At 40.0% G+C, this 12,491-nt stretch overlaps 1 protein-coding gene across 2 annotated transcripts; it reads left to right on the top strand.

Annotated features, from left to right (window-relative positions):
- Positions 1-1,737: 1,737 nt before the first annotated feature.
- Positions 1,738-11,879, top strand: LOC100279431 (putative RING zinc finger domain superfamily protein). 2 transcript variants are annotated; one of them, NM_001152440.1, is given in 15 exon segments: positions 1,738-1,971; positions 3,008-3,095; positions 3,181-3,271; positions 3,371-3,458; positions 3,904-3,973; positions 6,516-6,585; positions 6,868-6,913; positions 7,001-7,052; positions 7,183-7,251; positions 9,103-9,308; positions 9,413-9,487; positions 10,520-10,589; positions 10,661-10,741; positions 11,006-11,085; positions 11,188-11,855. In NM_001152440.1, coding segments are annotated over 15 exon segments (1,398 nt in total). In that variant the 5' UTR covers positions 1,738-1,771; the 3' UTR covers positions 11,300-11,855.
- Positions 11,880-12,491: the final 612 nt, after the last annotated feature.

Below are 12,491 nucleotides of genomic sequence, written 5' to 3'. Positions count from 1 at the left end.
ATTAAGGAGAAAGCTCACTCGGTCTAAGTGACCGTTTGAGAGAGGGAAAGGGTTGAAAGAGACCCGGTCTTTGTGACCACTTCAACGGGGATTAGGTTCATTGGAACTGAACCTCGGTAAAACAAATCATCATGTTCATTCGCTTGATTTCCATTTGATTTATTTTCCCCTCTCTCCCGGACTTGATTTAAGTTCTAACGCTAACCCCGACTTGTAGTGTGTGTTTAAAGTTGTAAATTTCAGATTACGCCTATTCACCCCCCTCTGGCGACTTTCACTCACCAAACCAAATCACCCTCATATCCATAATCTCCACTAAATCTACCAAACAAATTACGCCTAGATTTAACACACTATTAAAACCAACGGTTCGTATCGCTGGATAACCTCCTCTCCCTTACTCAAATCCAATATACAATATTATTTGGATGACCCCTCATCCCTCCCTCTTGATCCTGCCACCCCTAGACTCCCCTCTCCCTTCTCCCGATCCTACCGCCTCTAGCCTCATCCCCCTCCCCCGTGTCCTCGCCGCCCCTCCCTCCTCATTCGCGTCGCTACCGCCATCAACCCCTCCCTTCAAGCGCTTGTCTCAGTAGTAAGTTTATTGACGTTGTTTACAATTATGTTATATCTATACCACTATATAATCCACCAGTTTAAACTTAGCAAAACTCACCAAACCAAATCACCCTCATATCCATAATCTCCACTAAATCCACCAAACAAATTACACCTAGACTTAACACACCATTAAAACCATCTTGTTAAGAAAATGACCTCAAAGAAGAAGAAACTAGATGTTGCAGTGTAGTCTACACAGTTAGATGATGTTAGTTTCTGGGAAAACTAGATGGTTCATTGCAGTATGTGTATGACAGAAGTTTGTATGTGTTTCTTTCCATTTGTTAAGTGATCTCGTCAAGGACTAGGTACATGTGTGTTTGTCTTAGTTGTAGTGAACTTTCTGTGTTCTTGTTAAGTGAACTCGACAAATGAAGTATGTGTTTGTCTTCGTTGCAATTAATTTTCTATGTTCTTATTAAGTGAACTCGACAAATAATGTATGTGCTTGTCTTCTTAGTTTTAGTGAACTCGGTATGTGTTTATGTCTACATTCTTGTGAAACTATTGGTGCCAATTTTATTCAAGTGAAACACTGGTGCTACAAACTAAAAAATTTGGTTTCAGGTTGTACACAATTTCATGTTCAAACATACATTCCAGTTACATAATAAAATATTGACAATTTCTTCTCTTATGTCCTGTTCATAGGATGCAAAAATTCTTCAGATAAACTTTGTGATCGATCCGTTAAGTTATGCGGACAATTCGTGCTGATATGACATACCTGCAAACATACAACAGAAATTGATAATATCGCTACATCAATGTACGATTGTCGATATATTTTTCTATCATTCTAAATTCTATATTAATTTTTTAGAAATAATTTTTGCGATATTATAATATTTGTTCGATATCAGTTAATTCTTTTTGACTTGATATATTTTAAATAATATTACATATTTATATCGTCAATATAATATTAATATTATAATAATAATTTACCATAGATTTTATATATCTTTCCGTATATATTTTATACTAATTTTTAATCTCAGTAACAATACTCTCATAAAAGCTTTCAACTTTGCCGTGACCGATAGAGCCCAACCTCACCCGAAAAGCCAGAAACGAGCGGGGAGAAACGAGGGAACGACCCACCGTCAGATCACACGCACTGCTCACGCTCGCACATCGCACGTTCATGGCACGGGGAGTAACTGGCGACGCCGCGGGAAGTAGCGCCGCCGACGAGCGGGGGAGGGGGGAGGCCGCGCCGCCGCAGTCTGCAACGTGGCAGCGGGTGCGGAGGGCCGGGCAGGGGGTGGCGGCGCACGCGCTGTTGCTCTGCTTCACCGCGCTCCTCGCGCTCAAGCTCGACGGCGTCCTCTCACTCTCCTGGTGGTAAGCTGTAATCATGTACGCCCAGCAATCCATATCTGGGACTTCGCTAGCGCAAATGTTAGCGGCTACCCGCGTTTCGCTGGGCCGAGGTCCGTATCGGTTTGCTCGGAGAAACTGAGTATCCTTTGGGGGTATCTCATGTAGCCATGGACGTTGTGAATTCTAATTTTTCAATTGCGACATAGGAAATGATGCGTTGGTGATTTGACAAATTGCACGTGCAACTGAGTCACTCAATGAGGGGATTCTGAAATTCCTTCTGGTAAATGAATTGGAAGTTAGCTCTTGCATGCTGCCCTGAGTCAGGTTATGAAGTGATCTTCGATATTTGGAAATTTATAGACTGATTGGTTTGAGGAATGGGTTACTCATTTCTCACTTTTTGATGCATCACCGCCTTATTTTTCATAAGCTAATAATTAGTACTTGTACTAGGAATAGAGTCAGGGACGGACCCAAGACAAAATGAGAGTGAAAGCATAATTGTAATGTTGGGTACCAAAATAACAGAGCAGACATCTAAGTGCTGCTGAGCAGGGGAATTCATGGTGAAAATTTAGACTTTACTACTTGCAAAAGAGAATTGAGCGAGGGCCTAAGCCCTCACTGGGACTAACATAGGTCCGCCCCTGAATGGAGTTATTCCAAGAAATTTGATGAATATACTTATGAGGCGCACCTCACCTAGGATGGAGTGGTTCCTCAAACCAAACACTCTATTAGTTCTTTACCAGCTAAGAGCTGCTTTGACATTTGGTGTAACGAAGGTGCTGAGATTTTGGGTGACTAACTTTGACAGACACACTTTCATTACTTTCCTCAATCCAAAGAAAAAACTGAGTGATGGGATGGTTATAGATCACCCCGTCCCTCAAACCAAACACCCCATTAGTCTGGTGGGTGCAACTTGATGAAGAATCTGCAGACATGAATATTGCAGGGTTTGTCATAAGATTGCTAGAAACACTGAAACAGGTACAAGACACATTTGATGTCAGCCTTTCATATCTCAATATTGGAATTCTCAACGCTGCAGGGCGCTTTTCATCCCTGTATGGTTGTTCCATGCTGTTGCGGCTCGATGTCTATTCTCATTACCGGCTCCATCACCTGAAAGTTGTCAAGTATGTTTTCTACTTTTGCTTTCAACGTCTACTTTCTTTCTGAAGTTGGCTAGAAGCAGGTTAATTAGATCATTCAACTGTGCAGCGGGTTCCATTCCATTCCATTGTCGCAACACCGTTACTAGTTGCCTTTGAGCTGCTTCTCTGTGTTTATCTAGAAGGCCTCAACCACAATGGTGAATCCATTATGCACTGTGATTTATCATTTGTTTGTTTGTTTGTTTGCATTCTGAGTTGATCGTTTTTCACTTGCTGGCTCAATTGTTCGTCTTTAGGTCATGTGGAGCCTTTCATCATAGATTTAAAGCTTGTGTTCCTTCCACTCTTGGCTTTGGAAATCATTACACTGGTTGACAACTTCAGGTAATCACATAAAACCAGTAGAAAAATGGAAATTACTTATATCAATAATAAGCAGTGCAGTACAACTTTTTGTCATATACTCATTTTATAGTTCCCCTTTTACTTTTTCTACATCAATAATCTAACCTATACAATGTCATCCCAATCTGTAAGAAATTCTCCATACACTGGAAATATAGTCTTTTCGTAATATATAAGGATGATGGTAATAGTCAGCAATCATTTTTCACTAGTAAGTTCAAAGTTGTTGCCAGGATTTTTGTATGCAAGAGTAATTACAAGAAAAATTTGCTATGGTGTGAACAATGAACCAGGCATTTGAGGTGAACATTTATTGTTTGCATTTGACAGGTCCCGCAAAGAATAATGTATAAGACATACCTATTAGTTCATGCTTATTTGCACAATTTGTTTACTATTTCTTCCTCTTGTTTGTTCTCATTAGGATGTGTGGTGCTTTAATGCCTGGACATGGAGAAACTATAACCGAAGAAGCAATTTGGGAGAGGCTTCCTGTAAGACTTTTAAGACCTGCGCCTGTAGCCCTTGAACTTTCATTTTGTGGTAATCTATTCTCCCAACTAGTACAAGAACAAATACGTTTAGTCCCAAGCAAATTGAGGTAGGCTAGACTTGGAACCAAACACGAGCCACCAACAAAAAGAGAAAAGAAAGATAAAAAATCATATAAGAGTAACCATTAACAGTAATTATTATTATAGGGGATCTAAATGCTATTCATGAGTAGTAATGTGAATAACTGCTTTACCTCTCCTTACATTATTGCCACACTTTAGGATTCCACTAAGAATCAATGCCTTTGGAGGTCTTTATTGGACATGTTCAAACAATTTGACTAGTTTTGGACAAACTTTTCTTCAGTTGATGCTAGAATCATTTAGTTCTAAGTCTTATTTGGGAGTCTTCATGACAGAAGATGGTATCTCCAGTTTTTTCCTGTTTTAGTTCCAGCAAACAAATATATAAAAAAAACTTGTCCTGCGGGGGTAAGATAGCCCTCAGACATTATATTAAGAGAAGACCTTCCCACGTAGGTCGAGAAAATCCTCGAACCCCTGCCCCACCCATACACAACGGACATAGTCTATGTGAGAACGATCGCGCCCGAGGCCAGACCTTAGATCTAGACCTGTGCTTTGGCGTGGGTTAAATGTGGGGGTGTTTTTAACCCTATCCTGGAATTTGCTTTCACAGAGAGTCAAACTTAGGGGCTGAGGAGTGCTACTCAGTCCAGCTAACCAACTCAGCTAGAGTCCCTTTCACAACAAACAAATTATGATATACTAATATCTAATGATTGAGTTTGTTTCTCTTACGAGCCGTTTGGATCTATTCATTTTGGAGGAATTTGAATTTACTTAATAAGGTAGTATATTTAGCTTGGAATTTGACATTCCACCACTTTCCAAAGCTTAGATATAAGCCTATCTCAAATTCTGGGGTGAAATATGTGAAATGATTTTATGTATCAACGGAATATGTTTCTACTTTGCAACTTATAAGACGCTGTTTGGCTCACTCCTCTATAATAAAATATAGCACATAAATATCTCCCACATATTGCTAATAATAGTATACAAATATATTTCGCATAAAACCATATTAGCTTGATTAATCTTTGCTTAAATTACTATTATTAGAATGAAATTCAATTCCAAGGATTCAAACGGGGCGTTGGTGGATTGGAATATGGAGCTCTAATGAACCATTCATCTTATATTAGCATTATTTTAATTGTTGTTTTATAAGGACCAGTTTGTGTCTTATTTTTAGGCTTGCTCTGATTTATCCCTTCATCAGATCCCACTCATGTGGGAGCCTCCGGCACTGGGTCTGCCCCTTTTTTTTTTCTTGAATCTAGTTAGTTACGTGAATCTTTACCAATGCTAGTGCCACCATGCTGTCTGGCTTCAAAGAGTATATTTATGAAATGGCTATTGTATTCAAACATAGCAATTGAATCTTGAAGAATTGAAGTGTCAATGGATATTGTTAAGTTGCACGCACCAACCAGTTCAACTTAAAAGTTTAAGCTGATAGGAAAGATGGATAATTCACTTATATTCCAACACTCCCTCTCACGTTGAGGCTCTCTTAGGCTATCTCCAGCTGTTTACCCATCCCCATCTCCATATTCAAACTCCACTCTGCGAAAGTGCAGTGTACAGTGTAAAACAATGTTTTGAGTGACCATATGAGTGAATTGCTGGAGATAGCCTTAGGTCTTAGACATGGAATAGCAAATGGACCTCTAGTTGAGTTGGTTAGGTCATGGGTTCGACTTCCAGCGGAAGCGGATTTTAGGTAGGGGTTAAAAAAAGGTCACTCGCTGATGCCCCAGGTTATGCGCACATGAGACAGACTGATCTATAAGGGGTGGATCCTCGTGTAAGGGCTAGGAGGCTACCGTGGGGATGGTCTTTCACCACCGGCTAAGTTTTTTTATACATGGAATAGGATTTGAACTTGAGGCTTCTGGCTTTGATACCATATTCATTGCATGCACTAACCAGTTCAATCCAAAAACTTAAGCCGATAGGAAGAGGTGTCATTTATATTCCAACAAGTATCTTATAATACAATTACAAAATTTAGGAGAATGTAAGCAACTAAGCATCGACAGGCTTCAGTGAGACCAGCATGGGCTATGCCGCCCCACCCCCCTTCCCTCTCAGTTTTTCCCAACTCCTTTAGATGTATACATTGTTAGATAGCAAAGCTTTGGGAATAATCAATCTATCTATTGCTCTGCCATTGAATGTAAGGCTACACTTTTCTTTCTCCAAGCCTTTTTTAACCCATGACTTGTTAGAGATAGCACATTTGCAAATTGAAACAATGTGCCATTTGATGTGTTGTTATATTGTTTACATCATGATTCAACATAAAATTATATAACCATGTTTATGTTGGATACCAGCAATAGCTATCCCTAATATGAATGATGCATTCCTTGAGGCCTTTAATTTAGATGACTAGATGCCTTATATGCGGACTAAAGATATAACTATTACTAACAACTTCATCTTTTCATAGTACTTCTGGGTTGCAATTTCCATGGTATTTCTACTAGCGGCTACTTCACTCATGCTTCTCAAGTTATGTGGTAAGCTATATGAATAATATTGAGTTCAGAGTTACTTTTCAGAAGTTCCAAAGTGAATGATGTTACCTGGCCTTTCTTTTCCCTTTTGCCTGATCGCCTGAAAATCATATAGCTTACTTATCCTTTGCTGGAGTACTACAGAAAATTCTTGAGGATACACTTATTTATATTTTATTATATGCCCTGGTAGAAATAACAAACCTATTCATAGTGCTTAACTCTAGGTCAGAGTACACTGGTATGTTTTGACTTCTTAAGTGACAGTTAAACTTTATGCACCAGGTGATGCAGTTACTCTGGGGTGGTGGGATTTATTTATTAATTTTGGGTAAATACTTTATTACTTTTTATCCATTTCAAATCATGCGTATAATCCATTTGGACAGTTCTTATTAATTACTTGACATCTTTACAGGATTTCCCAGTGCTTTGCTTTTCTAGTATGCATAAGATGGTCAAATCCAATGGTCGGTAGACATTCAATCATTTATAACAATAAATTCATCTTACATTACATGGATAGAGTGCAATTGGAACAGCAGTGCTCATTTTTCACCAAAAAAAAATGCTGACATAGGCTAATTGTGTGGTCTGCAGGTCATTGGAGGTCCTGTATTGATAATTCCTATAGTAGTTTTTCAAGTTCTACTTTGTATGCGCTTAGAGGTCTGTTCAGATCCATTTCTAGATGCTTTGTTTTCTTTTAACAAATACAGGCTGTCTATTTTTCTCTGCTGTTATTTGGACATTGATAACTTGCACCTATTGCTGCATGTGTGGTGTTTATAGACATTGTACCTTTTGATTTTTTTTTTCTCGAACACGCAGGAGAACTGCGCGTCATTATATTAAGAGGAAAAAGGTCCCAAATGGACTAGGAAAACAAAGTGCCCGAGAAGGCAGCAAACGAGAAAAGGGGGAAAAAAAGAAACCAAAATAAAAGAAAAAGAAACTAGAAACAAGGGGGGGGGGGCAACCCCCACCACCCCATCTAAATTAAGGCCACAATTGCCTAATATCTTTTGCTCCTGCCATTCCCCAAAGCTTAACATCCTCATGAATCTCTTGCAACATGCTGCGGATACTCGGGGATACCCCATCAAACACGCAAGTATTCCTTTGTTTCCACAACCGCCAAGACACCAATATAACTAGGGAATTAAACCCCTTTCTTTTACTGTTTGGCACTTTCTGCTCAGCCTTCCTCCACCAATCTTGGAAAACCACATCTGTTATTTCTGGAGCCAAAGGCAACAGTCCCACCTTGTTCAAAATCTGGGCCCAAATGTCTCTAGCAAAAACGCAAGCCACCAGAATGTGTTGTGCTGTTTCCTCTTGCTGATCACAAAGAAGACATTTGTCAGGATGGTCCAATCCCCTACGAGCCAGTCTATCCGCGGTCCAACATTTGTTAAGGGATGCTAGCCAAATAAAGAATTTGCATTTCTGAGGTGCCCATGTCCTCCAAATTCGCTCGGACGGTTCAAAATAAACGGAACCAGCGAAGAAACAATCATAAGCTGACTTAGATGAATACTGCCCATTGGCCGTTGGCAGCCATCTATGCTGATCTGAAATTCCAGGTTGCAAATGAATACCCCGAGTGACGTCCCATATACAAAAGAAACCCATAAGCACATCAGCCGGCAAATTGCCAGTAAGATCTGACACCCATCTATTATTCAACAAAGCCTCGTACACAGTCCTGCTCTTCTGAATATTCATGGGGATGCGACTCAGGAGAGCTGGAGCAAGCTCACCCACAGATTTCCCATGTAACCATTTATCAGTCCAAAACAACGTATTCAGGCCATCACCCACAATAGAGCAAACAGAGACTGAGAAAAATGCTGCTGCATTTGGATGCACCTGAACGTCAAAAACTGACCATGGCCGTTCAGGCTGGGTCTTTTTAAGCCACATCCAACGCATATTCAGAGACCAGCCTAGCACCTCCAAATTGTGGATTCCGAGGCCCCCCCTACTGATAGGCCTGCAAACCTTGGACCAACCAACAACACAATGGCCTCCTCTAACATCTGTCCTTCCTTTCCATAAAAACCCCCTGCGAATCTTGTCAATAGCTCTAATTACCCATTTGGGGCAGTTAAGGGCAATCAAATGATAAATAGGGATTGTAGTGAGAACCAACTTAATCAAAGTAGCTCTCCCAGCCGGGCTAATAATAGCAGCCTTCCATCCCGGTACCTTTTGAATTTTGAGCTGTCATATCCTTGTCTTGTGAATATTTCAGCTGCCTTTTCCTGTGAAAGAAACATTTCGAGGTTTTGGAGCTGCCTTTTCAACACTTTGTACACTGTTTACTGCCACACAAATTGTAGTGAAAATTGCGTGCTAAATTACCAAGTATCATACTTCTTTTTTACCCCAAATATGGTTCTGAATGTGTCAGTACAAGCTTGTTGCACATGTTGTCTGCGAATGTGAAACCGTACATCCATGAAACTCTTACTTGTGTGCATTGTCAGTCTGAGTACCATTTGTATCTGATTGCAGGGTACTCCATCTAATGCACGTTTTATCCCAATTCGAGCTATTTTTCTACCCATAATTTTGCTGCAAGTGGCTGCTGTATCTTTTGCTGTTTGGAGATTGTTCAGCAGGCTTCTTACTAAACTTAAAGATGGAACTATTAGTCAAGCACATATTTCTGTGTCTTCCAAAGTCGATGAGCTATTTATGATGATACAGTGTGGTTCAAGGTTATTCGCTATACAGCATTACTCTATTACCTCTGTTCGAATTGCATACCTCTGCAGGGGATGTATTTGGAATTCTCAGTTTGTTAATCTTTATTCCTGATCAGGCTCCTTCACTGGTGGTCTATTGATGAAGATAGCAAAGAGGAACAGGCTCACTTATGCTATGCAAATAATATTGGGTATCCATTTCAGAATTTTGTTTAGTCGTTTAGAGCATAGACATTACACATATTCATGGTATGTGTTCTTGCCTTAAAAATTCATGATGCATGTGGATATTTTGGATAAGGGTTATAATCCCTGAGCACTTCAGTTGGATCCTAATCACGATGCTACTTTTTGTATATGCCATGCATGCGAAAGGACCTCTAGCTGAACTGGCTAGGTGTTGTAACACTCCTCAGTTCTACAGTTCGACTCTCCTAGGAGCGAATTTCAGGCTGTGGTTAAAAAATCCCCTCGTCTGTTCCACGCCAAAGCACAGGTCAAAGGCCGGGCGCCCGGCCCTAGTCGTGGTTGTTCTCACATGGGCTACAGGACCACTGTGTATGGTAGGGCAGGGGTTTTCTCGACCTGTGTGAGAATGTCTCCTTTTTAATACAAATCCTGGAGGCTGTCTTACCCCCGCAGGTCGAGTTATTGTATAGCCATGCATGATTGCAATCTAAATGTACTAAAATTGTAGTCTATGGATAAATTTGTAGACAACATATTTTTGTTGTGAAATACTGTGTGGAGCTCACCATCTCAGCTTAAACATAAAGTGGCATATTGGTATGTGTTCCGCCATTTTTTGTTTCCTTGGAGTGTGGGTAGAGGGGGGGTTGCAGGATTAGGATTGAGAATTATTGTCTCATGCGGGAAGGAGACAGATCTTTTACTTGCAGAGAGAAGGAAGAAAAAGAAGACTAGATCATTGTTTGAAAGATGTATAATTTAAAGCCCATACATAATTGTAAGTTACGTATGGGAGATTCCACCTACGGTTAGGTGGCCCAAGATGTAGAAATATAACTAAAAAGATCTCTTATACTGATTGCTTTATGGAGTAGAGCTTAATAGTGACGCTTTTGAAGTTACAGTTTGGTGTAAAGCCACTGTTGGATACTTCATTAAGAGGGTGGGAAGGGGAGAGTTACTTCATATGCACTCTGAATGCTTTCAGGTAGCTTAACATTTTCAATGACTCTCTCTCGTTTTGTTATCTGCAGCTATAGTACCTTTTGCAGTTATCCACCAGAGGTGGTAAAAGAGATGCCAAAGGAAGTTCTTGTCAAAGAGGTTATCTTTTCATACTTTTGTAACAACATCCTTGTTTATATGGAGCTAATAAATCATTTGTCCTCTTCTAGGTACAGAGACTTCAACTGGCCTTGGAAGAGCAAACTGAAATGGCAAATCATAGCCAACAGCAGTGTGATAGGCTAAGAAATGTACTACCTGCTATCCCCTTTTTTGTTACACCAAAACATTCTTCACAATTTTCATGTATCCACTTACAGATCTCCAAACAGCTATCTCCATCTGCATACCATTATTGCCATTATTTTCCTTTTAGAGATTTCATCAGTTTATTCAAAAGGCTGTACCATTCTCATACAACATAGAGTCATCTATTGTCATCGAAGGGTTTCCAACTATTTTTTACTACAAACTTCCCCTGAACTAATGATCCCAGAATATTTGCACCAATGCAGGAACGGATCTTGTGTCGAATTTGCTTTGAAAGAGACATATGCATTGTTATGCTTCCCTGCCGCCATCATGTTCTCTGCGAGTATGTTGATCGCTCATCCTGATATTTGTGTACATTCTGGATACATTCTTGTCATCTATATATGCATGAGAATTCAAAGTTCTCCATCTGTTTCCCTGGCAGGCCATGCTCTAACAAGTGTCAGTCATGCCCAATTTGCCGATTGACCGTTGAGGGCAGGCTATTTGTTTATGATGCAGTGATGTCATCCAATCCATCATGTTACGCAGTTTAAAAGTGCACATGTTGACAGTATTTGTAGGGTACCTACTTCTGGTGTTGACAAAGATGGCCCACACCTGTTTCCTGGCAGTGAATGACAGGTTGTGAAATTCTTGGTATGAAATTAGGAAGAAAGCTAAGAAAGTCTTCTATTATCAGATTGCAGCACAAACAAAACAAAAGCCACGATGCACATCCGTCTCCAATGATATGACACAGAGGAAGACGAAGTATATGGACTCTTGCTCATATATATGCAAGCGTGAATAACCACTTAAATAACTGAGTTTGTTCTCTAGCCATATATGACATCTGGCCAGTTTCGATTAGTTTGCAAACGAGTTCTGGTTAACAGTTGGATGGATAACCTTGCAAACATGTGGAGCTTCAGGTTGTTTAGAAGTTATTTGGAGTTCAGCAAATTGGCAATATCCCACTGTTCAACTTTGATGATTCCATGAATTCACACAACTGAGGTACCACCTTTTCCAGTGATGTTCACCTGTAACGGCTTATAAATACATCTGTACAGATGCGATAATAATGTCTATCAATTTTATCTCCAAGGCATAAGAGCATTGAGCTTTCTCCTAGTCATGTGAAACACTGAGATAGCTTGAGCATATCTATTGTATGCAGTGGCGGAGGATGGGCAAAAAATAAGGTGTTGCTAATGCAACCACACATGAAAATTCACAACATAATTTAATTCAATTTATAGCTACAAAATAAGCTATGAGTGTGTTAAAATACCTTCTTAGAGAGTAATCGCGAGTATAATCTATTTACAACCAAACGTCATGTATCAAATAAAATCCTAAAAAAGAGAAAATGAGTTAATAACGAAAAATTGAAGTAAAAAAAATTACACAAGTGAAATAAGAATATCCTTGTTTTTGTTTCCATCCATGCCTACTGATTGTTTGGTTTGCTTGGCTACTGATTGTTTGGTTTGCTTGGCGACGGAGCTACAAAATCATAGAGCTTGTTCATAGCCATAACCATTAATATGTATTTAAATATAGAGTGACAGTGACACCCACCAAATTTCTTAATCTGGCATCTCAGCGGAGCTAGGCCTCGACGTCTCGGTAGAGCTCGATGCTCGCGGCTGGTTGAAGCTCGGCCTAAGTAGAGGCGGTAGCTCGACGCGATGACCGGGGAGGAGCTCGGCGTCGGCACATCTGCCGGGGAAGATCTATCGG

The sequence above is a fragment of the Zea mays genome, chromosome 7 (genome assembly GCF_902167145.1).
Source record: "Zea mays cultivar B73 chromosome 7, Zm-B73-REFERENCE-NAM-5.0, whole genome shotgun sequence".
Classification (NCBI taxonomy): domain Eukaryota; kingdom Viridiplantae; phylum Streptophyta; class Magnoliopsida; order Poales; family Poaceae; genus Zea; species Zea mays.
Note: the sequence above shows the minus strand (reverse complement) of the source record. Positions and strands in the feature narration are given on the sequence as shown.